Source organism: Acinonyx jubatus, chromosome E4, assembly GCF_027475565.1.
Source record: "Acinonyx jubatus isolate Ajub_Pintada_27869175 chromosome E4, VMU_Ajub_asm_v1.0, whole genome shotgun sequence".
Lineage (NCBI taxonomy): Eukaryota > Metazoa > Chordata > Mammalia > Carnivora > Felidae > Acinonyx > Acinonyx jubatus.
This window is the reverse complement of record NC_069395.1, coordinates 416,959-444,530: the sequence shown is the minus strand read 5'-3', so window position 1 is coordinate 444,530 and position 27,572 is coordinate 416,959. Positions and strand designations below refer to the sequence as shown.

General features: G+C 64.9%; 4 protein-coding genes across 13 annotated transcripts; 3 read left to right on the top strand and 1 right to left on the bottom strand.

Annotated features, from left to right (window-relative positions):
• The first annotated feature begins 763 nt into the window (after positions 1-763).
• SLC39A1 (solute carrier family 39 member 1) lies at positions 764-4,601 on the top strand. Of its 2 annotated transcripts, none has more exons than XM_027048617.2 (4): positions 764-840; positions 1,386-1,604; positions 1,771-1,901; positions 2,990-4,601. In XM_027048617.2, the coding sequence occupies exons 2-4, from the start codon at positions 1,418-1,420 to the stop codon at positions 3,641-3,643; spliced, it is 972 nt and encodes a 323-aa protein (XP_026904418.1). In that variant the 5' UTR covers positions 764-840; positions 1,386-1,417; the 3' UTR covers positions 3,644-4,601. The 2 variants fall into 2 exon arrangements, with proteins under 2 accessions (XP_026904418.1, XP_026904419.1); XM_027048618.2 differs by lacking the exon at positions 764-840 and adding an exon at positions 847-1,146.
• A 509-nt stretch (positions 4,602-5,110) lies between these two features.
• CRTC2 (CREB regulated transcription coactivator 2) lies at positions 5,111-14,106 on the top strand. Its single transcript, XM_053209380.1, has 14 exons — positions 5,111-5,336; positions 7,990-8,091; positions 8,181-8,297; positions 8,812-8,873; positions 9,447-9,515; positions 9,671-9,774; positions 9,878-9,907; positions 10,048-10,112; positions 10,195-10,244; positions 10,363-10,613; positions 10,908-11,338; positions 12,447-12,701; positions 13,148-13,334; positions 13,462-14,106. Exons 1-14 carry the CDS (start codon positions 5,184-5,186, stop codon positions 13,680-13,682), a joined length of 2,097 nt encoding a protein of 698 aa, XP_053065355.1. The 5' UTR covers positions 5,111-5,183; the 3' UTR covers positions 13,683-14,106.
• On the bottom strand, positions 14,054-15,869 carry LOC128313046 (basic proline-rich protein-like). Its single transcript, XM_053209365.1, has 2 exons — positions 14,621-15,869; positions 14,054-14,502 (listed from the first exon to the last, which is right to left on the bottom strand). Exon 1 carries the CDS (start codon positions 15,726-15,728, stop codon positions 14,670-14,672), a length of 1,059 nt encoding a protein of 352 aa, XP_053065340.1. The 5' UTR covers positions 15,729-15,869; the 3' UTR covers positions 14,054-14,502; positions 14,621-14,669.
• On the top strand, positions 15,582-27,572 carry DENND4B (DENN domain containing 4B). Of its 9 annotated transcripts, XM_053209354.1 has the most exons (29): positions 15,582-15,736; positions 16,063-16,157; positions 16,396-16,735; positions 17,156-17,408; positions 17,604-17,673; positions 17,872-18,041; positions 18,116-18,360; positions 18,656-18,722; positions 18,824-18,882; positions 19,075-19,219; positions 19,418-19,593; positions 19,748-19,848; positions 20,121-20,434; positions 20,628-20,773; positions 21,097-21,236; positions 21,316-21,442; positions 21,817-22,042; positions 22,333-22,461; positions 23,238-23,403; positions 23,658-23,825; positions 24,018-24,406; positions 24,519-24,641; positions 24,731-24,900; positions 24,986-25,121; positions 25,312-25,548; positions 25,948-26,122; positions 26,214-26,379; positions 26,470-26,534; positions 26,658-27,572. In XM_053209354.1, exons 3-29 carry the CDS (start codon positions 16,419-16,421, stop codon positions 26,801-26,803), a joined length of 4,626 nt encoding a protein of 1,541 aa, XP_053065329.1. In that variant the 5' UTR covers positions 15,582-15,736; positions 16,063-16,157; positions 16,396-16,418; the 3' UTR covers positions 26,804-27,572. The 9 variants fall into 9 exon arrangements, with proteins under 9 accessions (XP_053065329.1, XP_026911061.2, XP_026911070.2 ...); XM_027055260.2 differs by lacking the exon at positions 16,063-16,157 and having other exon boundaries at positions 15,602-15,736; positions 20,121-20,336; positions 21,836-22,042; positions 26,005-26,122; XM_027055269.2 differs by lacking the exon at positions 16,063-16,157 and having other exon boundaries at positions 15,602-15,736; positions 20,121-20,336; positions 21,836-22,042.

Genomic DNA, 27,572 nt, shown 5'->3' with positions numbered 1-27,572 from the left:
CCCTGAGCTGGGGCCCACCAGGTCTCTACTTGCACAGGGCAGCCAGAAGGCTGCACGAAAGCTCAGGCCACGGAGAGTCAAGAAGGGATTCCTTTCGAGAAATGCCCCCCTTTTGGAGGCACCTGGGTGGCTCAGTCAGTTAGGAGTCTGACTCTTGGCGACTCTTGGTTTCCGCTCAGATCTCACGGCTGGCGAGTTTGAGCCTGCGTTGAGCCCCACATCAGGCTCCACTGACAGCACAGAGCCTGCTTGAGATTCACTCTCTCTCCCTCCCTCTCTGCTCCTCCCCTGCTCACACACTCGCTCAAAAATAAATAAACTTGAAAAAACAAAAAAAGAAAGAAATGTCCTTTCTTTGCTATTTCCCTTTTCCAATTCTGCCTCATCTTTCTCCTTTGTCGTGGGTGCACACGAAAGGAGTCGAGCAAGGAAGTCGGTCCAGGGACGGGAACGTTTTCCCTCGGGCGCCGAGGCCTACGGAAGGGTCTTAGAGCCTCCCAGGGGACAGCCCAGATTGTGCCCGAGACCAGGAAGAAGACCTCAGAGTCGCGGGGGTGGGCCCAGGCTCCAGCCTCGCCCGCGGGCGTCCCAGCTTCCGGCCGACCGGGCCCGTCCCACCGCCCCGGGGCGCCCCAGGCCCGCGGCCCCCGGGCCCGCCCGCTCGCCGCCCCGCCCCGCCCCCGCCGGCCCCTGATTGCTGCTGGGGCACGTCACTCCGGGTCGGACCCCGTCCCCCCGAGTGCTCTCATTGGCCGGCAGCGTCTCGGGGGCGGGTCGCGGCGGGCGGGGCCCGGGTCGCGGCGGAACCGGGCCGATGAGGCCGAGGGGGACCCTGGCGAGGTGAGTGTGCGCCTCGGGCCGTGCGGGCTGGGCCGCCTGGGCGCCCGCCGCGACCCCTTCCACGCCCGGGCCCCGACGGTGGCCGTCTGCCCGCCGCTGCCCGCTTCGGGCGCGGCGCTGGGGGAACGAGAACGGGGAGTGACCCGGCCCCAAACACCCTGCTCAGGTGGCCCACGGAGCTGCCCGCGACACCTCTGCTCAGCCCGACCCCCTTCGCTCCGGCCACTCCTTCCTGCAGGGGGCGCATCCTGCCCTTTCCCGAGAGGACCCAGGCTCCTTGGCTGTCTGGGAGCTCCAGGTGAAAGGGTAATGAGCCGCCCACAAGCCCTCCCGCCTCAGTTTCCCTCTCGCGGGGTCCCTGAACGAGCCACTTGGAGGGGTGAAGTCTGCGGGGAAAGAGGACCGTTCCCGCCACAGGAGCGCATGAGTCGCACTGAGTGGGGAAGGTCGGAAGGTGGCAGGGTGAGGGAGCTCCGCTCTGCTGACCAGCTCTCCCCTTTGCCCCCCTTTAAGTGACCATCGCCCCCTTTGCTCTGTCTGCCTAGGTCTGACAGTCGTTGGAGCAGCCACAGCCACCATGGGGCCCTGGGGAGAGCCAGAGCTCCTGGTGTGGCGTCCGGAGGCGGTGGCCTCGCAGCCCCCAGGGCCCGTGGGGCTGGAGGTGAAAATGGGGGCCCTAGTGTTGCTGCTGGTGCTCACGCTTCTCTGCAGCCTGGTGCCCATCTGCGTGCTGCGCCGTCCGGGGTCTGGCCCCGAAGCCTCAGGTGAGGCCGCCTCCCTGCCGCCTCCCAGGCTGAGGGTAGGGGAAGGCCCTGGGGCTGAGGAGGGTGACCTAAAGGGGGAGAGTGGCAGTGACTATTGCTTGGGTTGGGGCAGGGGGGCTTGAGGGGGTTCGTCGCTCAGTCCTGTCTGTGCTCCACTCCTGCCCAGCCTCCCGCCAAAAAGCCTTGAGCCTTGTAAGCTGCTTCGCAGGAGGTGTCTTTCTGGCCACCTGTCTCCTGGACCTCCTGCCTGACTACCTGGCTGCCATAGATGAGGCCCTGGCGGCCCTGCACGTGACGGTGAGCCCTTGCTGGCTGCATGTGACCTTTCGTGTGTGGGTGTGTTCAATCACATACCTGGAGAAGAGGTGGCTTGTGTGGCTGTCTTCCTGGGGTGCCCCACGACCGTGTGGAAGGCATTTAGCACGTGGCCATAAGAACTGGGGTTTTCAGTTATGGGGCATAAATTTTCTGTGGTGCACGCCACCCCATCCCCGTGTGACTGTTTTGCACCCTTTGACAGTGAGACGAACCTTCTTACTAGGCATGTGATCTGCTCTGTGAGTTCCTGGGTCCCACCTTCCAAGAATGACCCTCACTCTCACACCCCTTTCCTGAAGGCTGTGATAGAGGGCCTGGGAAGGGAAGGAGGCCTGGAGTTCCCGACCAGAAAGGCCATAGTTCAAAGAAGTAGAACGTGAGGAAGGTCAAGTGCGAGGTGTAGGGAAGTCTCGCAGGAAAAAGAGTTGTGTGGAGGTGCCAGGAAGGCCCCCTGGGCTCTTCCTCTTCCTACAACTGAGGACTGAGGAAGTAACACTGATGTACCTGCTGTGACTGAGTGGCGTGTGGCCCTGTGTGACTATGTGTAAGTCTCAATGGCCCCATGATAGTGTGTGGCTCTGTGTGTGAGCACACGGTGAGGTGGGCGACACCTGATCCCTGTGTGCGTGCACGCGCCTCCGTGTCACCAGGCCGTCCGCATCCATGACTCTCAGTTGGGGGTGGTTTTGCGCCCCCTCCGCAGGAAACATTTGGCAGTGTCTGGAGACACTACCATTGGGTTGTCAGCTCTGGAAAGGAGGGCTTTGTGCTTGTTCTTGGCATTTAATGGGTACCGGCTCGGGTACAGGACAGCCCCCCAAAATAAGGTTCATCCAATCCGAGATTTCAATAGTGCTGAAGCTGAGCCACACGTAGTGCTGTGAGGGACGCCATAATCCGTGTGATTGTGTATCACTCTGTGTCTGTGTCACCAAATGACTATCTTTGTGTAAATGTGTCTGTGAGGGGCCCTGGGTCTGTAACTGGGACCCCTCTACACCCTGACCGTGAACCCTCTGCCCCATCCCGGCCTGTGCCCTGAGCTCCCTGCCACCCTCTCCCCACAGCTCCAGTTCCCCCTACAAGAGTTCATCCTGGCGATGGGCTTCTTCCTGGTCCTGGTGATGGAGCAGATCACACTGGCTTACAAGGAGCAGTCAGGGCCGCCGCCTCGAGAGGAGACAAGGGCCCTGCTGGGAACAAATGGTGGGCCGCAGCACTGGCACGACGGGCCAGGGCTCCCACAAGCGGGTGGAGCCCCAGCGGCCCCCTCGGCCCTGCGTGCCTGTGTCCTGGTCTTTTCCCTGGCCCTGCACTCCGTGTTCGAGGGGCTGGCGGTGGGGCTGCAGCGAGACCGGGCGCGGGCCATGGAGCTGTGCCTGGCTCTGCTGCTCCACAAGGGCGTCCTGGCCGTGAGCTTGTCCCTGCGGCTGCTGCAGAGCCGTTTGCGGGCGCAGGTGGTAGCTGGCTGTGGGATCCTCTTTGCATGCATGACACCTCTGGGCATTGGGCTGGGTGCAGCCCTGGCAGAGTCGGCTGGGCCACTGCACCAGCTGGCCCAGTCTGTGCTGGAGGGCATGGCAGCTGGCACCTTTCTCTATATCACCTTCCTGGAAATTCTGCCCCAGGAGCTGGCCACTTCTGAACAGAGGATCCTCAAGGTCATTCTGCTCCTCGCAGGCTTTGCCCTGCTAACTGGCCTGCTCTTCATCCAAGTCTAGGGGGCTCCAGGTGCCCTAGACCTTCCTTTCCTCTCCCAGAGTATGAGAATAAGGAGTGGGGAAGGGAGGTACTGAGGATCAAGGGGTTCTCAGAGATAGGGATGGAGTCTTTGGAACTATCTGACCCATGAGAGGGATGTGGTAGACAAGAGCCTGGCCCTAAGGGACAAGATATAGTTAAGTCACTAAAGACATGATTGAAGGACGTTCATATTGGGGAAGACACTGAATGCTAGAATCTGGGGTCAGACACTACATACAGGGACAAGCTGACACTGGGAAGGCTGGAGGCAGGTGCCCAGCTGCTGTGGGGTAGAGGTGTAGAGAAGGCACAGCCCAGGGTCGGCTGTCCTGCTGGTTCTAGCCCATTTCAGCCCTCTGTCACTCGGGGGTGGAGTGGATCCCTACTTTTCTTAGCTCCTACTCTCCTCTTAGTCTCCTGCTTCCCTTCTCCCAGGGGACTAGTGCCAAACGGCCTCTTCCTGCCAGTTTTGGTACCTTCTCTGGCTTCTCTAGTCCTGCTCACTTCTCTATTTTTAAAGTGCCAAATAAATCTCTTCCCTCTTTCTCAAAAAGCACAGTGATGGCACTGAACCGTGCCCAACACTTCAGCGGAGGGGCCCTGCTTGCCCTTTATTTGGGGGCAGAAATGTTTGCTGAGTTAGGGCTGGGAGAGGGTTGCCAGAGCCACGGCCGCCACCACCACCACTACACCCTAGGAATATTGAACATGGACATGGTACCCCATGCCCAGATGATAAAAACTGAACTGCCAAAACTTTCTTTTTTTTTTCTTTTTTTTTCTATACCGGAGGAGCCCAAGGGGGAAGGGGAAGGCTCACCCTCAGCGTTATTTTTGGGGAGGGAGGGCTGTGGACAGAGCCATATTCTCTAGAATCTATTTTACTAACTGACCTGTTTTGGGACTTGTTACCCAAATAAAAGATGTTTCTATATATTTGTACAGTATCTGATTCATTTGTCTTGGGGAAGGGGTGGGCACGTGGCCAGTCTGAGAGGGCTTGAGTCCCAGATGTTTACAGGGACATTACCCTGCTCTCCCGATTCTCATTCGGGCCTGAAGACCCAAATTTTTCTCCTTTTGTCTCTTCCTTCTTCCCGCCCTGTCTCCACCCCTTCCCTTCCTCCCCTTCCCCTTCCTCCCCTGCATCCCGCTCCCCTTCGCGTTCGGAGCCTGGGGACAACTTTAGAACTACTCTTCCCAGCCTGCCCCGTGCGGGGAGGGGCCCAGGGAGGAGGAGTCAAGTTCCCAGGCCCCGGAGCCACAAGGCTGCTGGGAAATGGGGTCCGCTTCCTGTCCGCGCCGCTCGCCCGAGGCCGCGCCAGGGTCACGTAAACAAACTACAGTTCCCGGCGGCCCCCGCGCGGCAGGTCCGGGCTAGGCTGGGGCCGGGTTCGCGGTGCTCGCCGAGGCGGCGGCGGCGGCGGCGGCGGCGGCTGCGGCTGGAGGCGCGGGCCGGGGCCCGCGGCGGGGCCGGGGCTGGTCCGGGAGGGTGGCGGGGAGGGACGCGCGGGGAAGATGGCGACGGCGGGAGCGAACGGGCCCGGCTCGGCCACGGCCGCAGCTTCCAATCCGCGCAAGTTTAGTGAGAAGATCGCGCTGCAGAAGCAGCGTCAGGCCGAAGAGACGGCGGCCTTCGAGGAGGTGATGATGGACATCGGCTCCACCCGGGTGAGGGGCCGCCCGGGCAGCGGGAGCGGAACGAGCAGCCGCGGAGCGGGGAGCCGGGAGGCGGGGCGGGGGCGGGCGCCAGCGCGAGGGAGGCGGAGCGGGGCCGCCGCCGTCCGGGAGGCGCGGGCGGAGGGCCGAGGGGCCGGAAGACGGGCTTGCGGGGGAGGCCGGGGCTCGCGGGAGCCTGGGGTTGGGGAGCGAGCGGGGGCCGCGTGCAGAGAGCGCATCCCCGATTGAGTCCCCGGGGACGCTGCTGCCAGCATCCCCGAGGCGGGGCCGGGCCGGGGGCATGGTCCGCCGGGCCCAGCCTGGCGCCTCCGAGTTGGTGATGTCCTCCAGTCGGTTCCCTCTGCCCAGTTGTGCCGCTCTCGGCACTTTCGAACCTCCGGGAAAGGGCCCCTTGAGTGGTTTGAGTCGCAGCGCCGGGTCTAGTGGGGCAGGAAGTCCCCTCCTGCGTCCCTTCCCTTTGCTTCCTTTTTCAAATATTTCTTGTGGTTTCCTGACGTGAATGTAGGTGAGGACCATTGCGCACAGACTGTGCTTGATGTTTTGCTCTGGCCGCCGTGGAGGGGAGGTGGAGACTTTGAGGCTCCAGAGCGGGTAACCAGTTGGCTATAGGTCAGGTTTGCTGAGCTTTCTAGGAAGATGACTGCTTAATGGGTCGGTTATGAGGTGTCTGGCAGGGTCTTCTATGTTTGGGAATATTCTTTTCTAAGTAGTTCCAGAAAGAAAGCATCCTGGCCGAGTTGTCTTTGAAGCCCCTCTGGCCTTGGCTTCTTGCTTCCGAGGGCTGGATGTCAGAGGGAGTGAGGGTGGGAGTTGGCCCAGCTGGGAAGCAGCCCTTGTTTAGGGACACGTTAGTCTCCAAACAGCAGGTGAGCGTGTTGCACTGATCCCTCGTGGCAGGGAGCTGGAAGGAACCTCAGGGGACGTAGTGGAACATAAATACCATATTTGAAAGCTCTTTCTGCTGGGCTGACTGTGGTCGTGTCTGTGACCATGACTCTGGTTGTACGCTTGCGTGTGTCCAACCCTAAACTGTTAGTCTTTCTTGTGTTTTTTTTCCTCTGAGTTTCCAGAGACCGTGTGTTCTAGTTTGTGGGGGGTCAGAGCAGAGAGAGTTAGGTGGGGAGGCAAATCGCGTGTGCCTGTGCACACACACCCCTCCAAGTGCCATGAGGTTCCTGATCTAACTTTGGACTGCTCTCCTTTAGGAGGCAAGAAGGTGGGCGAGAGGCACCGCTTGAGATGCTGCCCTCTGTCTGGACTGTGACTCCAGCACAGGTGTGGGGGGACTTGAGCACCTGTGTGTGCAAACAGAAAGGCCGTGAGAAGTTCAAAGCCAGTTCAAAGTCAGAACGCCGCCTCCACCCACCCAGCCCCTGGGCTGCGCATACATGTCTAGTGGGCATACAAGGCCAGGGCTTGGGGACCCAGGAACCTAAAGCCAAAGATAAGACATCTGGGGCTTAGCTGGTTATCTGGCCAGCAGAGAGGGCTCCTCAGAGGCAGACACAGCTACAGGGGCCTATGCTACTGAGAGGCTGGGTTGTCACACACAATAATAGCAATTCGAGTGGCCCAAACGTTCACATCGTGTCCGCTAAGCTCAGCGGGCCGACCTCTTGGAACAGAAAGTCACTTTTGACGTTGGCCTGTGCACAACAGTACATGACCCCCAGAAGCTCACCAGTCGCCCTGGGCCTGGGTTTTGGTTAGCAGCAGCGTCTGAGTCTCAGAAGTCGACGCTCACCTCTCTCAGACGGGCTTGAGACATGTAGACAGGCAAACACCACGCCAGCCCGAGGGTTGTACCTCCAGGTGCGTCTCCGCAGGGTGGGGGTCAGGTCAGGGAGACGGCTCTGGCCCAGGCTGAACTGGGGCATTCCTCACCCCCATTCTCAAGGTTCCCCTGGCAATCCAGAGCCTTTAGAACTAGTTAGAAGGGGGCACCTGGCTGGCTCAGCTGTGGAGTGTGCGACTCTTGATTTCAGGGTTGTGAGTCTGAGCCCCCCGCATTGGGTGTAGAGATTACTTTAAAATCTTGGGGTGGGGGGAGAACTTAAACAGAGGATGGCTTCTTGGTTTTGGCACTGTTTTTCCAGCTCGGAGAGCCATCATTTCCTGGATATTCTAGTTCTGGTGGTGCAGGCTGTCTGTGTGGCTTTCCTGAGCCTAGAAGCCTGTGCCCTCCGGAGTGGGATGGGGACAGGCCGGCGATAATGGCTCCGTGGCATCCACCGTGGCCTGCCCCTCACGTGCCAATTAGTCCTAGACGCATCTGGAGGGGAAAGTGGAGGTGCCTCATAGGCACCCTTCCCCAGAGTCAATCCACGTGACTAGCTGGGGGCTCCTGGCAACCCCTCAGGGACTCTGTTTAGACCGCTGCCAGCTGGGATGGGCCGCAAGCAGAATGGCAGGCCCCGCCTGGCAGGGGCATGCCCGCCGTCGGTGGTGGTGACGGGAGTGGCCTGCGGAAGAGCCAGGGCAGTTTCTGCACCAGGTCTCAGCGGACCTGTCCCCCAGCACGGCTTTTTCTTCGCGTGGCCCTCCGGGGTGCGCTGGCAGTGGTGGCACACAGGTGGCAAGGGTGGCCCACAGGGACGGCAGTCAGGGTCCTCCCTGACATTGCCATCTGTCCTCCGTGTCTCAGTTACAGGCCCAAAAATTGCGACTGGCGTACACGAGGAGCTCCCATTACGGCGGGTCTCTGCCCAACGTTAACCAGATAGGCTGCGGCCTGGCCGAGTTCCAGGTGAGTGGGCGCCAGCCCTGGGGGCTGGGGGGGGGAGGGCACGGGTGCCCGGGCAGCTGCCCCCTTGACTTATCTGTGTCTTTTGGCAGAGCCCCCTCCACTCGCCTCTGGATTCGTCTCGGAGCACTCGGCACCACGGGCTGGTGGAGCGGGTGCAGCGAGACCCCCGAAGGATGGTGTCCCCGCTCCGCCGCCACCCCCGCCACATATCCTTCCCGGAGGGCGGTGGGGCGGGGTTCCCGGAGAATTCGTGGTGGGAAGGGACCGGGGTCCTCTCCGGGCCTCCCAGAAAGGCCGCCCCCTGGCCCACGCGTCAGCGCTGGCTCCCCACCCCCCCACCGGGCCGTGCCTCAGTCTCTGGCCGGCGCAGTCTTCGGCTTGCTCTTTGCCGCCAGAGGCAGGACACGTGTCTCCTGCCGGAGGGGGGTTTGGGTCCCTCTGCACTTTTTTTTCCTCGCCTTTCTGTCTCTGGCTTTCGGTCTTAGAGGCTTTTGTAGACCCGTTTCCCACGCCCTGTCTGCTTGTTCTCCTTCATTTTTCCAACTCTTCCGGGCCTGGTTCCTTTCTCTCTTCCTTTCTTTGGCCCTGCTGTTGCCCCTTGCAGAAGAGGAGGGGGTGCTTGTTTCTGGAACCGGCCTCCTGTGCTGCCCCCGCTACTCTCTCACCTGGCCTCTGTCCCCACTGCCCCTTCCTCCCTTCTCCTTAACTGGTGCTGCTCACGTCGACAGCTCTCCCTATAGTCCAGCCTACTTGTCTCCTCCCCCGGAGTCCGGCTGGCGGAGGTCAGTGTCTAGGGCAGACGGATCTCCTGTCCACTCTGACGTGTCTCTGGAGGGAGCTTGGGTCGGGGCTAGGCTTTCAGCGGCGCGTCTTCCTGATGCAGGGCTGGGAGGGTGGGGGCGGGCGGAGTAGGTGGGTCGGAGTCCGGTCTGGGCCATGTTGACACGGCCGAGCCTCCCAGCCCAGCCAGCGCGGGACCAATGGGGACCGTGGCCGGCCGGGGTGTGTGTCGGGAGGAGGCGGAGTGGGTGCCCGAGGCGGAGTCCTGGCCCTCAGGTGTCTGGACCTCCCCGCTCACGTCCTACTCGGTGCCTACCCCGCACAGTCCCGCCGGCCTCCACGATGCCCGTTCCACTTGTCCTGGTAGAGAGAAGTTCACACTTTCCAGATCCCTTAGCTTGATCGCGGGAGAGGGGTCACGGGTCACAGGTAGCAGAAGAACCGGAAAAGAGGCGCGGCCCTGGGTGCCCAGCCCCGTCCGTCTCCGCCTGGGCTGCACAGCTGTCTCCAGCCCCGTGCCTGCTTTCCTGTCCATCGCTAGCCTTCCTCCTGGTGACCCTGTGTTTCCACCCCAGGACGATGCCCTGGGGCAATTTCCCTGCAGAGAAGGGGCAGCTGTTTCGACTACCATCTGCTCTGAACAGGTGACGGCCCTGGCCTTCTCGGGTCGCGTCTCGTACCGCAGTTTCTGGGCCCTGCTCCCTCGCTCCACGCTGTCCCAGCAAGCACTTTCTTTCCCCTGTGGAGCAGGGCCCGGGGCCGGGAAGCCCGCTCATCTCAGCCTCCCCCCACCCCACAGGACAAGTTCTGACTCTGCCCTTCACACCAGCGTGATGAACCCAAGCCCTCAGGACACTTATCCGGGTCCTGCCCCTCCCAGCATCCTGCCCGGTCGCCGCGGAGGTGAGCGGCCCAGGCCTCGGGCAGGGCAGGGAGTAGTTTCCACGGCTCAAGCCGGCGGGCGGGGAAGTGCGTCCCGGAGCCAACTCTTCTGCATCCTTTGCAGGTTTTCTGGATGGTGAGGTGGATTCCAAAGGTACGTGTTCCTTGCCGTGTGCGGATACTGATGGCAGGGGGTTTCTGGGCCAGAGTCGGGGCTTCGAACAGGGCCGGGTGCAGGACTCCCGCGTCCCCAGCTCCGTCGGCCACTCTCACGGCCAGTCTTTCTCTTTCAAGTCCATGGTGCCGAGGAGAACTTGCTGGACGACAAGCACTTGCTGAAGCCCTGGGACGCGAAGAAGGTCGGTGTGGCCCACGTCCCTCTTCTTTCCACGGGCCAGGTCCTCCTTGGCCCTTGCTAAGTGTTCTTCCCTCTCTCCTCAGCTGGCCTCCTCCTCCTCCCGGCCTCGGTCCTGCGAAGTCCCTGGAATTAAGTAGGCACCTCCGGGAGGCCGGCGGAGGGGCTGGGGGAGACGTGGGAGGCTGGCGTCCAGCCCCCTGCCCCCCGACCGCGGCCCCCACGTCCCCCTCTCTGTCCTTTCCCCCCCACAGCATCTTTCCGTCTCCTGACCAGCCTGCCAGCGTGCCTGTCCTCCCGCCCGCCATGAACACGGGAGGCTCCCTGCCTGACCTCACCAACCTGCACTTCCCCCCACCACTCCCTACCCCCCTGGACCCTGAGGAGACCGCCTACCCCCACCTGAGCGGGGGAAGCAGCACTTCCAATTTGACCCACACGATGACCCACCTGGGCATCAGCGGGGGCCTGGGCCTGGGCCCGGGCTCGGGCTATGATGCGCCAGGTGAGTGTTCCCTGGAGTGCTGCCTGGCTGGAGGGGCGAAGGGGTGGGGGGCTTGAGCACCTGGGACCCTCCCGTGACTGCACACCCCAGGATTCCCTCACGGCAGATGTGGCTTTTTCTAGAAAGGTGATGAGGGCAGCCTTCAGGCGGGCCGTGCCGGCCTCACTGTCAGGGACAGAGCAGGGAGGACATCGCCTTGCCGCTTCCATAGTCTGGTCACTGCTACCTGTTCTGGGCAGAAGGGGGCCCAGCACCCATCAGTAACGTTGGCATCTCTGGTTTTTGTCTGTGCAGGACTTCCTTCCCCTCTCAGCCACCCACCCTTGCAGGCCTCCCTGAGCAATCCCAACCTGCAGGCCTCCCTGAGCAATCCCAACCTGCAGGCCTCCCTGAGCAGTCCCCAGCCCCAGCTCCAGGGCTCCCACAGCCACCCCTCACTGCCTGCCTCTTCCCTGGCCCGACACACACTGCCCACCGCCTCCTTGGGCCACCCCTCACTCAGCGCCCCGGCCCTCTCCTCTGCATCCTCCTCCTCTGCCTCGCCTCCTGCCCTGGGTGCCCCCCCTTACCCAGCTTCTACCCCCGGGACCTCCCCCCGCCATCGCCGTGTGCCCCTCAGCCCCCTGAGTTTGCCCGCGGGCCCAGCTGACGCCAGGAGGTCCCAACCGCAGCTGCCCAAACAGTTTTCGCCAACAGTGTCACCCACCTTGTCCTCCATCACTCAGGTATGCGTGGCTCCCTTCCCTCTGTGTCTCCCTTGCTCTTCTCTTCCTGCTGAGTGCTCTCCCTCCCACCTTAGCTTTCCAGATGTCTGTCCTCACTTCTGAGCTCCCGTGTCCGCCCTCCCCTCCATTCCTCTGCCCCTCTCGCCTCCCCCCTCCTGAAGAGTGCAGGCCCCGGGGTCACATCCTGGCCCCACGTCTTGCTAGCAGCCGCCTCCCTGGACGGGTGGTCAGGAGGTCTGCCGTGGTCTGTGGGCCTCGCGTGCTCACCTGTAGAATGAGGATGCTTTTGGAAGGGTCACGGGAACGGTTGACGGGACGTGCTTAGGCCAGGCCGGCTCAGGCGCACGCTCCAGACATGCCAGCTTGGTCCTGGCCTGGCCTCCCTCCCTCCCTTCTTCCCATGCTGTCTGTCTGTCTGTCTGTCTGTTCTCGTGTCGCCATCCTGTCTCATCCACCTCTCCCATGGCTGTTTCGCACCCACTTCCCAGAGGCAGAGGCTCTCAGATCGCACGGCCTCGGCTCCGTTCTTTGTTTTCAAGAGGAGGACGTTGGCCCGAGGGAAAGTACCGTCCCAGCTTACTCTGCAAGTTAGGAGGAGTTGGGACCAGACCGGGCACCTAGCTGAGGGCTCCTTCCTCGATGCTGAAATGCCCGCTCTTCTTTTCTCTTGTCCCTCCTCCTCCACCCCCTTCCCTGGAATGCGTGTTGTGTGTTCCATCTTGACGCAGGTCCCCTTTCGTGGAGGAAAGACTAAGGCCAGGCCAGCAAGGGCTCTGCTCCCTCAGAGCCTGGCGCGAGACCCACGCCCCTCTCCCCGCCCCCCTGCCGCTGGTGCTGGCCTGTGGGATGGGTTGCAAGTACTTGCTTGCCGACGGTGCTTAGGAACCACTTACTTCTGCAGCGAATCCCGAGCAAGTTGGGCTCAGACTCATTCCCTCCCTTCCGGGCCGATACGCACGTCGGGAATCTGCACCCAACCCCGGGGTCGCCCCGTGGCACCGTCAGCTTTGTGTTGAGGATGGTTGCAGCCTAACAGGGTGGGGAACCCCAAGAGTTCCTCTTGGGGGCGCACTGAGGGCTAAGCTTCTCCCTCTCTCCTTGCCTTCAGGGTGTCCCCCTGGATACCAGCAGACTGCCCACTGACCAGCGGCTGCCTCCATACCCGTACAGCCCCCCGAGTCTGGTTCTGCCCGCCCAGCCGCCCACCCCAAAGCCTCTGCCGCAGCCAGGGCTATCCTCTCAGGCCTGCCCGATGCAGCCCTCAGGCAGGCCACCGCACTGTGGGCTACTGTACCCGCCCAGCTCCGGGGGGCACGGGCAGCAGTCTCACCACCGGCTGATGAGTGACTTCAGCCTGGGGAACGTGAGTGCCCAGGTCTCTGGCTTAGCAGCAGGGGAGGGCCCATGTGGGATGGCCGGTGCGCTCTGAACTGGGAGAGCTGGTTGGGGTGGGGGTGGGGGATCACCCCCTCCAGGTGCCAGCACTGCCAGTCTGAGGCTTCTCTCCTCCTGCGTTTGACCCCCGCTCCTGCCCCTGGCCCTCAGCTGTCCCTGCACAGCGTGCCCTCTGCCGGCTGCTGCCCTGACTGGCTCTCTTCCCGGCGTGCACGCGCTCTGTCCCGGCAGGTGTGGCACCCACACGGGCTCCGGGCCCCGTGCTCGCTTCTGCTGCTCTGCTTGCTGTCTTCACCCTCTCCTCTCATTCCTTGGGATGGGGGTGTGGGGTGGGTGCTTTTCTGGGCAGAGGGGGGCAGAAGGGACACGCTGGTCCGAAGCCCGCTTCCTCAGGGTCTGTCTGTGTGTCCATAGCCAGAGCAGTTCAGCATGGAGAGCCCATCGGCCAGCCTGGCGCTGGACCCCCCTGGCTTTTCTGAAGGGCCTGGATTTTTAGGGGGCGAGGGGCCAGGGAGTGGCCTCCAGGACCCCCATACCCTCAACCACCAGAACTTGACCCACTGTTCCCGCCATGGCTCAGGGCCCAACATCATTCTTCCAGGTGAGCGGTGTGGGTGGTGACGGGCAGCGAAGGAGGAGAGGACACGTTTGCCGGTGCGTCACGAGACTGAGGAGTCTCAGGAGAGTTTTCCGGGCCCGGCTCTCACCCTTCTCTTCTGCTCACATAGGAGACTCCTCCCCCGGCTTCTCTAAGGAGATTGCCGCAGCCCTGGCCGGAGTGCCTGGCTTCGAGGTGGCGGCGGCCGGGCTGGGGCTGGGGCTGGGGCTGGAGGAGGAGCTGCGCATGGAGCCCCTGGGCCTGGAAGGGCTCCACATGCTGAGCGACCCCTGTGCCCTGCTGCCCGATCCTGCCGTGGAGGACTCTTTCCGCAGTGACCGGCTGCAGTGAGGGGCCTCGTCAGCGTCCCTCTTCTTGGCCCTGCCTGTCACTGGTCCTTTCCTTCCTTCCCCCTGGCCAGTAGAGACTCCACTCTGCCCCCTAGATCCTCTTTCTACCATGAACGAGGGATCCCAAGAATGAGAAAAAAGCAAGGGGTCTTGTCCAGGTGGCCCCTGAACTCGGCACAAGGGGCGGGCCTGGGGGAGCTGGAGGGAGGGCCTAAAGCACTTGTAACTTTGAATCCTCTGTCTGGAGGTCAGAGCCTGTTGGAAGGCAGGGATGGAGGGGAGCCCCGGAGGCGGGGCTTGCCCTGCGCCTGGGGGGTGGGCGGTGCCAGCCCCTCCCCACTCTTCCCCTTGCAATGCAGGAGAGAGCCAGAGTGGATATTATTTTTTATTAAATATATTATATGTTAATAAAAAAATCATATCAAGCTTTGGCGTGGTTTCTATTGTTGGATATGTATCTGGGGGTTTAGAGGGTCCTGGGGCCCTCTTCTCAGCGCTGTTGTGGTTTGTGGAGGGGCCTCAGCCTCACAATCTGTACCCAGCGTTGAACTTGGGCGTCCAGGCTGGATGAGGACTCCCAGGGCAGCACATGTGCCCCTCGCGTGCCCTCCCACCCCACCTGCCCAGGCTAGGCTGAACGTGGGGACAGGGGGCCCTGGCTGGCCAGGCGCAGTGCTGAGGCCTGGCAGTGAGTTCCGGGTGAGGAGGTGGCCGATGGCTGAGATGGCAGTCCGAAGTCTACCCAGGGGCAGCTGGCTGCCAGAAGGCTTTCACACCAATTGTGGATGCCAGGCAGGACTCAGGCTGGGTCCGGGGAGAGCCTAGGAGACAGTCGTACCTGGGCAGCCTCGGTGGGATGCTCCCGGGTCTCTCGCCTCTCGCCTGGAGAGGCTTCCCCTTTCCGACTGCCCTCTGCCCTCCATGCTCTTCCGCACTCACCAGTCAAGGGAGTGGTGTCCCCTTCGGCTCCCCTGCCCCCCTGCTTTCCCTACACCCCACGATGCCGGCCTCTCCTCTTCCTCTTTCCAAAGCCCTTGTCTTTTTCAGAAAAGGGAACTGAGAGCTTGTGGCCGAAGCCAACAGGGAATGCAGTGTCCCCTAAACCTGGAAGTAGGGGTGTCACAGGGTCGGCGCAGCCTGCCGGGGCCTCCTGGGCCACATGTGACCAGGCCCGGCGGCCTACGTGCAGGGGGCCCTCCCGGCCGCCAGGGGTCGCGCTGCAGGCGCCGGGCGGGCGCGACGGGGTCACGGCCGGGGGTGCGGGGTTGGGGGGGGGGTGGGTGAGGGGCTCCGGGAAAGCGGGGCGCGCGGACGAGTGCGGCGCGGCGCCCCGGCCGCCTGTCCCTCCGTCCGCCGCCCGGCGGGAGCGAGCCGAGCCCGGCGCCATGTCCGGGACCGGGTAGCCCGCCAGCCGCCCGCCTCCGAGCCGCCCCGCCCGGCCCGCGGGCCGGGAGCCCGGGAGCCGCGGGCCGGCAGGTAGGGGCCGGACCGGGCGGGGCGGCGCGGGCGGAGGCGGGCGGGCGCCGGCTGCGCATCTGGTTCCGCTTCCTCCGCCGCGGGGAAGTGAAAGCGCGGGGAGGGCGCCGCGGTCGGCGCCCCGCAGCCCGGCGGGGCAGGGGCGGGCGCGCAGGTGTGCGGCGGGCGTCCCCCCCGGCCCCCCGCCCCCCCGGCCCCGCGGTTCCCGCAGCAGCTCCCGGCCGGGGCGGCCGCGTGGGGCCAGGGCCGGGGCCTGGCCGGGCGGCGAGGGCATGGGGGGGAGCGCTGCGGGAAGGCGGAGGAGGGGCCGCGCGCCGGGCCCGCCGCCCCCGGCCCGGCCCCGGCGGTCCCCCCGCCCCCGGCCCGGCCCCGGCGGTCCCCCCGCCGCGCGCCCTCGGGCCGACTTCCGCCCGCGCAGCTTCCCCTCCCGGGTTTCGGGAAGTCCCCTCCCTTCCCCTCCGCGGCGCCCCACGCCACCAGTCCTCCGCTGCAGCCACCCACCGAGCTGCGCCCCAGCTCTGCGCCCTGGGACTCGGGGACCCCCGGGGCCCCCACTCTCGGGTTGGGCCATGGCGGCAGGTGAGAACACAGTCGCTCCAGGCCCGTGGGGCTCCCGTCTCCCTCCCTGGGCTCCGCGGAGGAGGGCAGACGGCTCTGGACCCAACTTCAGGATCGCGGAGGTGGGAGGACGCAGGGCTGTTGGGTTGCTGGACTTAGCTTAGGAATAAGGGTACTTGAGTCTGCCTAAAAGACACGAAAACCTGGGTTTTGTGGGCTTCCCTGGAAACCTAGAGGGGCGCTCTTTAAGAACGTTAGCTGGGTCGTGAGGCCCTGATGTCACCAGTAGAGTCGGAAGGTCAGAAACCCCTAAAAAAGACTGTCGGGTTGGCATGATGTCATTGCAGGCCTTTACAGAAAAGATTGCGATCTCCGCAGTCGGGAGCCAGCACGGGTGGGGCCTTTAAAGGGGATTCGGGAGCAGTCTGCGGTCAGAGCCGAGGTCAGCCGCGAGCCCAGAGTGGCGTTCGGCTGGTTTGGGGAGAGGGCTGGCGCCGCCCCGCGGGAGGGCCCGGGTCTCTTTAAGGGCCTGCTGACGTCACGGGCGGGAGCGCTCGGGGTTGGCGGACCACCGCCGGTCCTACCCTCCCCTGGAAGGCCGGGAGGGGTGGGAGCGCTCCGGGTCGCCTCCCGGGTCGCCTCCCTCCCCTCTTCACCTCTCCCGCGCTTGACTGTTCCAGATGCAGTGAGTGAGGGGGGGGCCATGGCGGAGGAGCGGCCCCCCCGGCTGGTGGATTACTTCGTGATAGCCGGGCTTTCGGGGAGCGGAGCACCCATCCCTGAGGAGCCGTGGGTTCCCGAGCCCAGCGGGCCCCTGCGCCCTCCGCGGCCGGCTGATCCCATCACGGATGTGGCGGTCATTGCCAGGGCCCTGGGCGAGGAGGTGCCCCAGGGTTACACCTGCATCCAGACCTCTGCTGGGGGCCACCCCTTGGAACTCAGCGCCGGGCTCCTGGGTGGAACTCAGCCCGTCATCTGTTACCGCAGGGGCCGTGACAAGCCCCCTCTGGTGGAGCTGGGGTGCGTGGTCCCCTGCATGGGGACTGGGCGGCCAAGGGGCCGGTGTATTTACCTAGTGCTCCCATGGAGGTGGGTCCCCAGCTTCCAGCCCCGCGTCCTGTTTCCCGGTCTGTAAAACGGGGGAAATAACACCTCCTCAGGGTGCAGTTGACAGGATTAAATGAGGTCACCCACGTGTAGGACGCGGCACAGAGTCAGCAAATGGGGCCTTTTCCTCGTCGCATTTACGAATGAGTGTGCAGGCCACGGAGGGCTCGAGGGGTTGCTGCTGACCAAGAGAGAGAGAGCCAGGGCCAGAGTCCAGCCAGAAGCAGGCCCCGGGGTCCACTCTGACACGGCTGAGGGTGCGAGGCTGGGAGGTAGGACCGGTTAGGCGGATCTGCCCTGGGCTGTTGACATCTGTCTCTGCTCTGTGCCCAGGGTGCTGTACGAGGGGAAGGAGCGACCCAAGCCCGGCTTCCAAGTGCTAGACACGACGCCCTACAGCCACTCGGCCAATCTAGCCCCTCCCGGCCCAGGGCACCCCCGCACCTACCTCACTTACCGGCGGGCAGCAGAGGGGGCAGGGCTGCACGCCCTGGGCATCACTGACCTCTGCCTGGTGCTGCCCAGCAAGGGCGAGGGCACCCCTCACACCTACTGCCGACTGCCCCGCAACCTCAACCCTGGCATGGTGAGCGGGGCCCGCGAGGCGTTGGCGTGAGGGTGTGGAAACCGGGCACAAAGGATGGCCTAGGGCCTCTAGGGCGGGGGTGGACCCAGAGGGGTGGCTCTCGTCTCGGGGGACTCCTTGGGGGTGGTAGAGCAAATGGCTCCCGGAAACGTCGTCAGCTATGTATCTGCTCGTCTCTCGTTGCTTCTGGGACAGTGGGGTCCAGCGGTGCACCTGTGCTACAAGGTGGGCCTGGCCAAGGCCAACACACTGGTGTACGAGGCAGGTGAGTAGCCCCTTTGTCCCCCCAGCCCCCCCGGTCTCTCGTGTCCCTCTGCCCTGGCGCCTCTCGGCCGGCACCACCTGCGTGTCCAGAACCCACCTCCCCTCTGCCACCGGGCGCTTCTCTCGCATCCCCTGGTTCCTACGCCCCGGAGTCTGATCGGCCCTCCTCCTGGTGCCCCCCACTCCGCCGGGGCCGCAGAGCTGCTGGGCCGCTACCCGGAGGAGGACAATGAGGCCTTCCCGCTGCCCGAGTCGGTGCCCGTCTTCTGCCTGCCCATGGGGGCCACTGTCGAGTGCTGGCCTGCCCAGACCAAGTACCCCGTGCCCGTCTTTTCCACCTTCGTGCTCACGGGTGCAGCTGGAGACAAGGTGGGTGTGCGGGGTGTGCCCCGGGGTCCAGGCTGTGCAGAGCCCGCCTGACGGCCTCTCTGCCCCCCTGCCAGGTGTACGGGGCTGCCCTGCAGTTCTACGAGGCGTTCCCGAGGGCCAGGCTGTCGGAGCGGCAAGCACGGGCCCTGGGCCTCTTGAGTGCGGTGGAGCGTGGCCGGGCGCTGGGGGGCCGGGCCGTACGCAGCCGCCGCGCCATTGCTGTGCTGTCCCGCTGGCCTGCCTTCCCGGCCTTCCGAGCCTTCCTCACCTTCCTCTACCGCTACTCCGTCTCGGGCCCCCACCGCCTGCCCTTGGAAGCGTGAGCATGGGCACCGTGACGCTGGGAAGGGGTGATGAGGGAGGGCTGGGGAGCCCAGGAGAGATGGGAGAGGTTGCGGTGGGCAGAGGAGTGGGGGCAGGGAAACGCCACGGGCTGAGGGGTGAGTGGGGCCTGAGCTCCAGCCCACGCTTGCTAGTTAGGTCCTGACAGCGCCTGCGTGACCTCTCTGTGCAGCAGGGTCTCTGACGGCAGGCGAGGGCCTCCAGGTGGAGCTCTGGGAGGCCCGAGGTTCTGGGGGACAGGTGAAGGACACGCGCATCCCTCTCTTCCCCAGGCACATCTCTCACTTCATTCACAACGTCCCCTTCCCCTCCCCGCAGAGACCTCGCATCCTGGTACAGGTGAGTCCTGGGGGGTGTCGGGGGTGGGGAGGTGAGGAGGGGCGGAGGAGGTGGTCCGGCCGGCCTCCGTCATTCTGACCTGCGGCCCTTCTGCCCCCAAGATGTCTCCCTATGACAACCTGCTTCTCTGCCAGCCCGTGTCCTCACCCCTGCCCCTCAGGTACGTGCCCGGGTTGTGGGGTGGGGGGGGGAGGGGGGGCGGGTGCTGTGGCGACCAAGGACACGTAGGCGCCAGGCAGGAGCGCCCGGCTCTCGAGGTCTGGAGGCCGGGCCCCCGGGGGCGTCTGTGCATAGTGTGTCGGGAGGCCTCTCCGGGGTCTCCTGGTGACCCCCCACCTTGCGCTGCCCGCAGTGGTGCCAGCTTCTTGCAGCTGCTGCAGAGCCTAGGCCCGGAGCTGGCCGTCACCCTGCTGCTGGCCGTGCTCACGGAGCACAAGCTGCTGGTGCACTCACTGCGGCCGGACCTGCTCACCAGCGTCTGCGAGGCCCTGGTGTCGGTGAGTGCCCGTCCTGCCCGGCCATCCTTCCCCAGACTCTGCTGCCCGCTCCTTCCTCCCAGAGGGTCCTCGACCTTCTCCTTGGGCACGACCTGTACAGCTTCGGTCCGGGGGGGCTGTTCTCCAGAGTCCCCCCCACCCCCGCTGCACCCCCTCTGCCGTCCCCGCCTCAGTGGCCCTCACTGCCTGGTGCTGCAGATGATCTTCCCGCTACACTGGCAGTGCCCCTACATTCCGCTGTGCCCGCTGGCGCTGGCGGATGTGCTGAACGCCCCCGTGCCCTTCATCGTGGGCATCCACTCCAGCTACTTCGATCTACATGACCCACCTGCTGACGTCATCTGCGTGGATCTCGACACCAACACGCTGTTCCAGTAAGAGGGCCGGGCCGGGCCTGCCCCCCCCACCCCCACCCCCAACCCCGGGCTGGCGTGTGCCACGCCCCTGCTCACCAAGAGCCGGGGACAGACAGTGGGGGAGGCGGGACACGGGCCCCACCGCGCCTCCTTCCTGCTGCTTATCTCACAGGACTGAGGAGAAGAAGCCCCTCTCCCCTCGGACCCTGCCCCGCAGACCCTACAAGGTTCTGCTGGCTACGCTGACACACCTCTACCAGCAGCTGGACCAGAGTGAGAACCCTGTGGGGGCGGGGAGCTAAGCCCACGGGTAGGGAGGCCTGTAGAGAGCTAGGCCTTCCTCGAGGTCAGAGGTTGGGATCTCACCTGGTGGAAGTCGGCGAGAGGCCAGGCGGAGGATACCCGTGTTCCGAACGCCGGGGTGGGGGCGAACTCGTTCCCGGGGAGGCTGGAAACTGCCACCTGACGGGCGTGCTGGGAGCTGGCGTTGGCTCGGCAAGAGCGGGGGTCGAGGCTGGCCTGACTCGGGCTGCCCTGGTCCCCAGCGTACACTGGCCCCGAGGAAGAGGCGTCCTTGGAGTTCCTGCTGACGGACTACGAGGCCGTGTGCGGCCGCCGGGCCCGGCTGGAGCGCGAAGTCCAGGGAGCCTTTCTCCGCTTCATGGCGTGTCTGCTCAAGGGCTACCGGGACTTCCTGCGCCCCCTCACCCAGGCCCCCTCCGAAGGCGCTCGAGATGTCGACAACCTCTTCTTTTTGCAGGGTAGTCGGGGCGTCTCGGGAGGGCTGTCCGGGGGCTCGGGGTCCCGGAGCCGCTTGCTTGCTCGTTCCTTCACTCGGCAAACGTCTCAGTGGGCACAGGTCCGGGCCCTGCGCTCTCCTGGGCTTGGAGGGAGTCCCGGGCACAGAGACGCCCCGCCCCGCCCCGCCCTCACGGACATCCCCCGACCCCCGGTCTCAGGCAGGGGGTGCCGAGGGGGCTCGGGAAGGCTGTGGCCGGTACGTGACCCGTGACCCCGCCTGCCCCATGCTCCCCCCCCCTCCCCCCCCCCAGGCTTCCTCAAGTCCCGGGAGCGCTCCAGCCACAAGCTGTACTGCCAGCTGCTGCGCACACAGATGTTCTCGCAGTTCATCGAGGAGTGCTCCTTCGGCTCCGCCCGGCACGCCGCCCTGGAGTTCTTTGACTCGTGCGTGGACAAGGTACTGGGCGCCGTCCTTCCCTCGAGCCACCGCAGCCGCTCGACGCCCGGTCGGTGCTGGGAATGCCGTCCGTGCCCCACCTGTGGCTGCTTCGGTTGCACACCTCCCTCCGGTTCTGACTCCACCCCCCCCCCCCAGCCCGCTGCAGCTCCCTCCGGTTCTGATTCCGTCGCCCCCCCCCCCCCCCGCCCCACCTGCTGCACCTCTGGGGCCTGGGAAGTGGGGGGCATGGGCCTTGCTGTGCCCTTCAGGGAGAGGCCGGGTCCTGGACACCCTGGCCCGTGCCCACTGTCGTGACCTCGCTCTCTCACCTCCTGCTTCAGGTGCACCCAGAGCAGGACAAGCCTGAGCCGACGCCCCTGGTGGAGCTGGAGGAGCTGTCGGGGAGCGAGCTCACCGTCTTTATCACCCCTCCCGAGGAGCCCCCAGCACCAGAGGGCAGTGAATCCGCCCCCCAGTACTGGTGAGGGCCTCTTATTCCAAGCCCCGCGGGCTGGCTTCGTGTCAGCTGCTCCTGATGTGGCCTCCCTCTGCTCCTCCAGCTACGACGGCTTCCCAGAGCTACGGGCCGAGCTGTTTGAGTCTCCTCAGGAGCAGCCCGGGGCTCTGCCCGTGCCGGGCCCGACCCGCAGTGCCCCCAACAGCCCTGCCCCCCGCCGTACCAAACAGGTAACTGGGACATGGGCCCCAGACACCCCTGACTCCGGCCATCTCCTCATCTGTGAAATGGATGGACTGGCGCCTCCGCTATTATTAGCCGGTGTCCGTGCGCTTGCACGCGCAAAGCACGTGAGACGTTAGCTGCCGTTACCGTTCCCGTCATCACGGTCGCTCTGTCCCGGCCAGTCTGGGAAGCCAGGGGCTTATTGCCTCTTCCGGGGCACCTGCCGGAGGGCCGGCCTGTCTGCCCGGGCGTGCAGGGCGGAAGCCTGAGTGCGGCACCCCTCCCGCCTCCTCGGAGCGCAGACCCTTGCTCAGGGAGGGGGGTGCTCCTGCCCCCCCCACCTTAAGACCTGTTTTGGCCTGGCGCTGTCCTCACCCAGGCGTCCCCGCCCCATCCAGGAGATGAAGGTGGCCCAGCGGATGGCGCAGAAGTCGGCGGCCGTGCCCGAGCTGTGGGCCCGGTGTCTGCTGGGGCACTGCTACGGGCTGTGGTTCCTGTGTCTGCCCGCCTACGTGCGGTCGGCGCCCTCCCGCGTGCAGGCTCTGCACACGGCCTACCACGTGCTGCGCCAGATGGAGAGCCGCAAGGTGGTGCTGCCGGACGAGGTGGGCCTCCGCGCCCCGCCACGGGGCGAACCGCGCAGCCGTGGGGAGCCGGGCAGGTGTTCCGAACGTTCCCTGAGTGGGCGTGTTCAGGGCACGGCCGTGGGGACCAACCCTGCGTGTCAGCAGGAAGGGCGGAGACCCTGGGTGCCCCCGGGGACCGGTGGGGTCTGTGGGACGTGGGGAGGCTGCAAGAAGGTGCCTGCTGGGACCGGGGGAGAAGGGGGGGACCGGGGTGGGGGGGGCGGGCCGGGGCTGGGAGGGACCCTCATCCTGCGCCCCTCCCGGCCCAGGTGTGTTACAGGGTGCTGATGCAGCTGTGCTCCCACTACGGGCAGCCCGTGCTGTCGGTGCGAGTCATGTTGGAGATGCGGAGGGCCGGTGTCGTGCCCAACACCATCACCTACGGCTACTACAACAAGGTGCCGAATCCGGCCAGGGTGGGGAGGGCGGGTGGTGGCCGGTGTGCCGCGGGGAGGGTGCTGCTCCCTGACGCCCCCTCGGGGACCCGCCCTGTGACCACTGTGTCCTCCCCCGTGCCCGGAGCTCCTTAGCGCCCACACAGGGCTTCCTCCTACTTAGCCGCTTTCTCACTCGCCAGAGCCCCGACGAGGCGGCCGGGCGGGTACCGCTGTGACCCACCGGTAGCCGTGGGGTCAGCCAGTGAGCCGGGAGCTGCTCCAGGCCCTCCGCACGGTGCCCGTGTTTGAGCTCAGCACAACCCCATCGTCCCAGGCGGGCAGTGAGGGTGCAGAGGGCTGGTACCTCGTCCAGTGCCCCACGCCCCGGGAGGAGGTTTGGGGGGCTGGGTGTGAACACGGGGGCACGGGGATGTTTCCCGCACTCAGGCCCTTAAGCGTGACCCCAAGCTGCCTCCTGCTTTTTGCACGATGAAGCTAACGGCTGAGAAAGTGAAAAGATTTCTTCGAAGCCATATACTCGATAAGCAGCAGAGCCTGGGTGCAAACTGTCTGCGCTGTTTCTGGCTTCCTCCAGACTCCTCAGCGGCAGCTGCTGCTGATTCCCTCATCTGGGCTCTCGCTCCTGGCCGAGCCGTGGGCAGGACCCACCCAGGCAGGACGTCTGCAGGGGAAGGTGGCCCCTGGGTCCCGGGTGGCGTCCCTGAAACAGGCAGTGGCCGTCAGGCCATCGTCGGGGCGTGGAAGTAGGCCATCTTGATGGGCGCTGTGCTTGGCAGGCCGTGCTGGAAAGCAAGTGGCTGTCTGGTACGCCGGGCGGACGCCTGCGCTGGGCCAAGCTCCGGAACGTTGTCCTGGGGGCCGCTCAGTTCCGCCAGCCCCTGAGGGAACGGCGGCGGCGGCAGCAGCAGGCGGCAGCGCCAGAGGCAGGCGGTGCCCAGACAGGTGGGTGGGGGCCGTGACAGGCTTGGGGACAGCAGCCAGGCTCCAGCAGAGAAGCGTGGGGGGCCAGGGCTGGCCTCGTGGTGGGCACTGGGTGTTCTGGGCACTCTGGGTGAGCTGCGCTTGGCCGGTAAAAAGGGGAGGATGTTCTGCCCGGGAGGGTCCCTGCGACCCCGGTCCATGTGGGGAGCCCTGTGTTGCAGTAGAGGGCTGGTCTCTAGGTGGCTGCCTCTTGGCCTCGTCCCCGTCTTTTGCAGAGCCTCGTCTGGAGCATCACTCCCCTACCCGCCCGCTTCAGCGCCAGACCACTTGGGCTGGTCGAAGCTTTCGGGACCCAGCTTCACCCACAGGGCGCCTGGTGAAAAGCGGCAGCCTGGGCAGTGCCCGCGGGGCCCAGCCCACCGTGGAGGCCGGTGTGGCCCACAGTGAGTACCCTTGTCTGACCCCCAGTCGGCTTTCCTAAGCACTTGCCAGGAAGAGGGGGGTTCTCTGTGGGGGGGCGCCGTGGAAGCTAGAGGACCTCGTCTGGGACTCCGTCGGCTGGGGGTGGGGGGGGTTGTGGCGCCAGAGTCCGATCAGCCAGGGACCGTGTTTCCCGACTTTTCTCTGCCCCGCAGTGATCGAGGCCTTGGGGGTCCTGGAGCCCCGGGGGTCCCCTGTGCCCTGGCGAGACGGAAGCCTCTCCGACCTGAGCTTGACCGGGGAGGAGCCGGCGCCTGGGGGCAGCCCGGAGGACTCGGGCTCTGCCCTGAGCACCCAGTCCACTGAGGCCCCGGAAGGGCTGAGTGGGCGGACGCCCAAGGCTGGTGGGCGTCAGGACGAGGCCCGCACCCCCAGACGAGGGCTGGGCACCCGCCTGCAACAGCTGCTCACCCCTTCCCGCCGCCCCCCTGCCTCGCGCGGCCCCCCGCCCGAGCTGCCCCCTGACCCACCTCCCCCAGCCCGCCGCAGCCCCATGGACAGCCTCCTGCGCCCCCGCGAGCGCCCTGGATCCACTGCCTCTGAGGTAGCCGGCGAGGGGAGGGTGCAGCTGTGGCGGCACCCGGGGGCCCAGGGGGGCTGCCAGTGCGGAGCCGGCCCTGGGGAGGCCCTAAGGGGGCTTTCTCCTGTGATGGCAGAGCTCAGCCTCTCTGGGCAGCGAGTGGGACCTCTCCGAGTCTTCTCTCAGTAGCCTGAGCCTTCGCCGGTCCTCAGAGCGCCTCAGTGACACCCCTGGGTCCTTGCAGCCGCCCTCCCTGGAAGTGAGGATAGCCTGCATCCCTCCATCAGAGGCGGGGGCAGGGGAGGTGGGAGGACGCTTCCCGAGCCTGGCGGGGTCTTCTCCCTGCAGATCCTGCTGTCCAGCTGCTCCCTGTGCCGGGCCTGTGACTCGCTGGTGTACGACGAGGAGATCATGGCTGGCTGGGCACCTGATGACTCCAACCTCAACACCGTCTGCCCTTTCTGCGCCTGCCCCTTCGTGCCCCTGCTCAGCGTCCAGACCCTGGATTCCAGACCCAGGTGCCCGAACCAGGGTGGGTGCTCCGGGAGGGATGGGGGGAGGGGAGTGGAGGCCCAAGGGCTGACCCCTCTTATCCCTCCACAGGGCCCCCAGCCCCAAGCCTGCCCCTGCCGGTGGCAGCAGAGACGCTCCTGTCCCCGGGGGCCCAGGCCCTGTGCTCAGTGACCGCAGGCTGTGCCTCGCCCTGGATGAGCCCCAGCTCTGCAATGGGCACACGGGGGTAAGGGCTGGCCAGGAATTGGGTCTGCGTGTGTCGCCCAGCAGGGGGCACCGGGGGTGGTAGGGTGCGATGGGCATTGAGGGCGTGGGGCATCTCAGAAGCTGCTGGACGTGGTGGCCCAGCGGGAACCCAGCACTGAGGATCGGGCTGCGATCCTCCCTGAACCACCCTCCCTCTTTGTGCCTGACAGGGCACCTCCCGGCGGGTGGAGGCTGGGGCCTGGGCATATCTGAGCCCTCTGGTGCTGCGGAAGGAGCTGGAGTCGCTGGTGGAGAACGAGGGCAGTGAGGTGCTGGCATTGCCTGAGCTGCCGGCTGCCCACCCCATCATCTTCTGGAACCTTCTGTGGTATTTCCAGCGGCTGCGGCTGCCCAGTATTCTGCCCTGCCTGGTGCTGGCCTCCTGTGATGGGCCCCCACCCCCGCAGGTCAGTGCCCCCTGCCCCTGCTTCCTGAGCGCTCCTTCCCTCACCTCCCAGCTCTGCCCCTTGGGCTTCGGAGGTGGCACCTGCTTTGACCCCTGGCCTTTTCACGCCACTACTCAGCCTCGATTCTCTCATCTGTAGAATGGCACAAGCATCCAGTGCCCGGGGCTGTCAGACATCTCGTGTACCGCCCAGCACCTGTCACAATGCCTCCTTGACATTCGTCTGTTCATCCCACCACATACGTACTGGGCAGCCATTAGGTCCCGGGCAGCGTGTAGGCAGTAGTGACGCGGCGACTGCAGAGCAGAGAGCGTGCTCTCAGAGAGCCCGCGCTCTCGTGGGGGATGAGCATTCCTTCCCTCTTCTCTCTGACCGCATCCCGGAACACCACTGGTCCAGGTCTCGTCCTCTGCCCGCCACCTCCTGAACCCGCCCCCTTCGTCTTGGCCCCTGCAGGCCCCGTCTCCCTGGCTGACACCTGACCCGGCGTCTGTGCAGGTGCGGCTGCTGTGGGATGTCCTGACCCCTGACCCCAGTAGCTGCCCACCTCTCTATGTGCTCTGGAGGGTCCACAGTGAGTCTGGTATTTGGCTTAGGCTGGGAAGGGGTGGCTTCCACGCCCCGAGGGCTTGGTAACCCTGGCTGCCTTCCTTCGTTTCACACAGGCCAGATCCCGCAGCGGGTGGTATGGCCAGGCCCCGTGCCCGCACCCCTTAGCATGGACCTGCTAGAGTCGGTGTTGCGCTATGTTGGTCTCAGCGAAGTACACAAAGCCGTGGGGCTCCTGCTGGAAACTCTGGGGCCGCCTCCCACAGGCCTGCATCTGCAGAGGTACGGTGCTCCCATCCGGGAGGTCCCTGGCCTCCTATCCTGGGCTCCGCAGTCGTTTTCTCTCACTCGTTCCCTCTGCCTCCATTGCAGGGGCATCTACCGTGAGATCTTATTCCTGACAATGGCCGCTCTGGGCAAGGACCACATGGATATAGGTGAGGGAGCAGGCAGGGGACTGAGGAGGTGAAGGATCTGGGGCCAGGTGTTGTGGGGGGGGGGGGGGGGGGGAGGGCGCTTGGAATCCTGATCTGTTGACTCACCTCCACCCTCTTCCCTAGTGACCTTCGACAAGAGGTACAAGTCTGCCTTTAACAAGTTGGCCAGCAGCATGGGCAAGGAGGAGCTGAGGCAGCGGCGGGCACAAATGCCCACTGCGAAGGCCATCGATTGCCGGAAATGTTTCGGAGCACTTCTGGAATGCTAGGGATCCTTAAGCTTTCGTCTCCCACCTGGGGTGGGGAGGTGAGGGAGAAAGGGTTCCAGAGATAACCTGCTTCCCTACTCCTTCCATACAGGAGTTGGGGACGGCCTGGGAGGCAGGCCCAGCCATAGGCACCGAGTGCATGGGCAGCAGGAAGCGGGACCCCCTGTGACCAAAAGTCACAGTCCCCTATCTGCGGCCTGCCCAGTGTGCTCACGCTGATGTTATAGGAGGTGGGGGTGGCGTAGGGGAGTTGGCACAGTTCTGCTCTTCCCCAAATTGTACCAGGAACTCTCCTCCAGGGCACCCACAGATCTGCACCGCCCTGGTCACGTTACAAGTTTTTGTTTTAAAAAACAACTGGAAAAATACAGAGCTACTGAGCCTTTGCCCTGAATGGGAGGGAGGGATGTCATCCCACCAGTGATGGTTCTTCTTCCCCAGAATTGCCGAAGTAGCCCGAGGCTCTCCGTTACACCTTCCTACCTTAGTGTTTGTATTTTAAGTTATTTATTTTGGAGCCATAGCCCCTTGCTTAGGAGGCTCTTAGGGATGGTGAGAAAGAGAAGGGACACGGGGCACCATGGTTCAGTGGCTTGTAGCTGCGGAAGAGGCAGGGGCCATCTAGAGGAGCCCCAGACCCCCCTCAGGAAGAACTAAAGCCCCGTCCAGTCCAGTCCTTCCCGCCCAGGGCCCGGACCGTGCAATAAGGGTCGTTCCTTGCAAAGTTTTGTTGGATGTAAATATAGTAAAAGCTGCTTCTGTCTTTTTC

Excerpts from the sequence above, each read along its gene's own strand:
- LOC128313046 (XM_053209365.1), bottom strand. The coding sequence starts at position 15,728 with ATGGCCCAACCCGAGAGTGGGGGCCCCGGGGGTCCCCGAGTCCCAGGG.
- SLC39A1 (XM_027048617.2), top strand. The coding sequence starts at position 1,418 with ATGGGGCCCTGGGGAGAGCCAGAGCTCCTGGTGTGGCGTCCGGAGGCG. Across the intron at positions 1,605-1,770 it reads GTCTGGCCCCGAAGCCTCAG|CCTCCCGCCAAAAAGCCTTG; the intron begins GTGAGGCCGCCT and ends ACTCCTGCCCAG. Across the intron at positions 1,902-2,989 it reads TGGCGGCCCTGCACGTGACG|CTCCAGTTCCCCCTACAAGA; the intron begins GTGAGCCCTTGC and ends CTCTCCCCACAG.
- DENND4B (XM_027055253.2), top strand. Across the intron at positions 18,042-18,115 it reads CGGGTGCAGCTGGAGACAAG|GTGTACGGGGCTGCCCTGCA; the intron begins GTGGGTGTGCGG and ends CCCCCCTGCCAG. Across the intron at positions 24,642-24,730 it reads TGCAGCCGCCCTCCCTGGAA|ATCCTGCTGTCCAGCTGCTC; the intron begins GTGAGGATAGCC and ends TTCTCCCTGCAG.
- CRTC2 (XM_053209380.1), top strand. The coding sequence starts at position 5,184 with ATGGCGACGGCGGGAGCGAACGGGCCCGGCTCGGCCACGGCCGCAGCT. Across the intron at positions 8,874-9,446 it reads CCGGAGTCCGGCTGGCGGAG|GACGATGCCCTGGGGCAATT; the intron begins GTCAGTGTCTAG and ends TTTCCACCCCAG. Across the intron at positions 10,245-10,362 it reads TGCGAAGTCCCTGGAATTAA|CATCTTTCCGTCTCCTGACC; the intron begins GTAGGCACCTCC and ends TCCCCCCCACAG.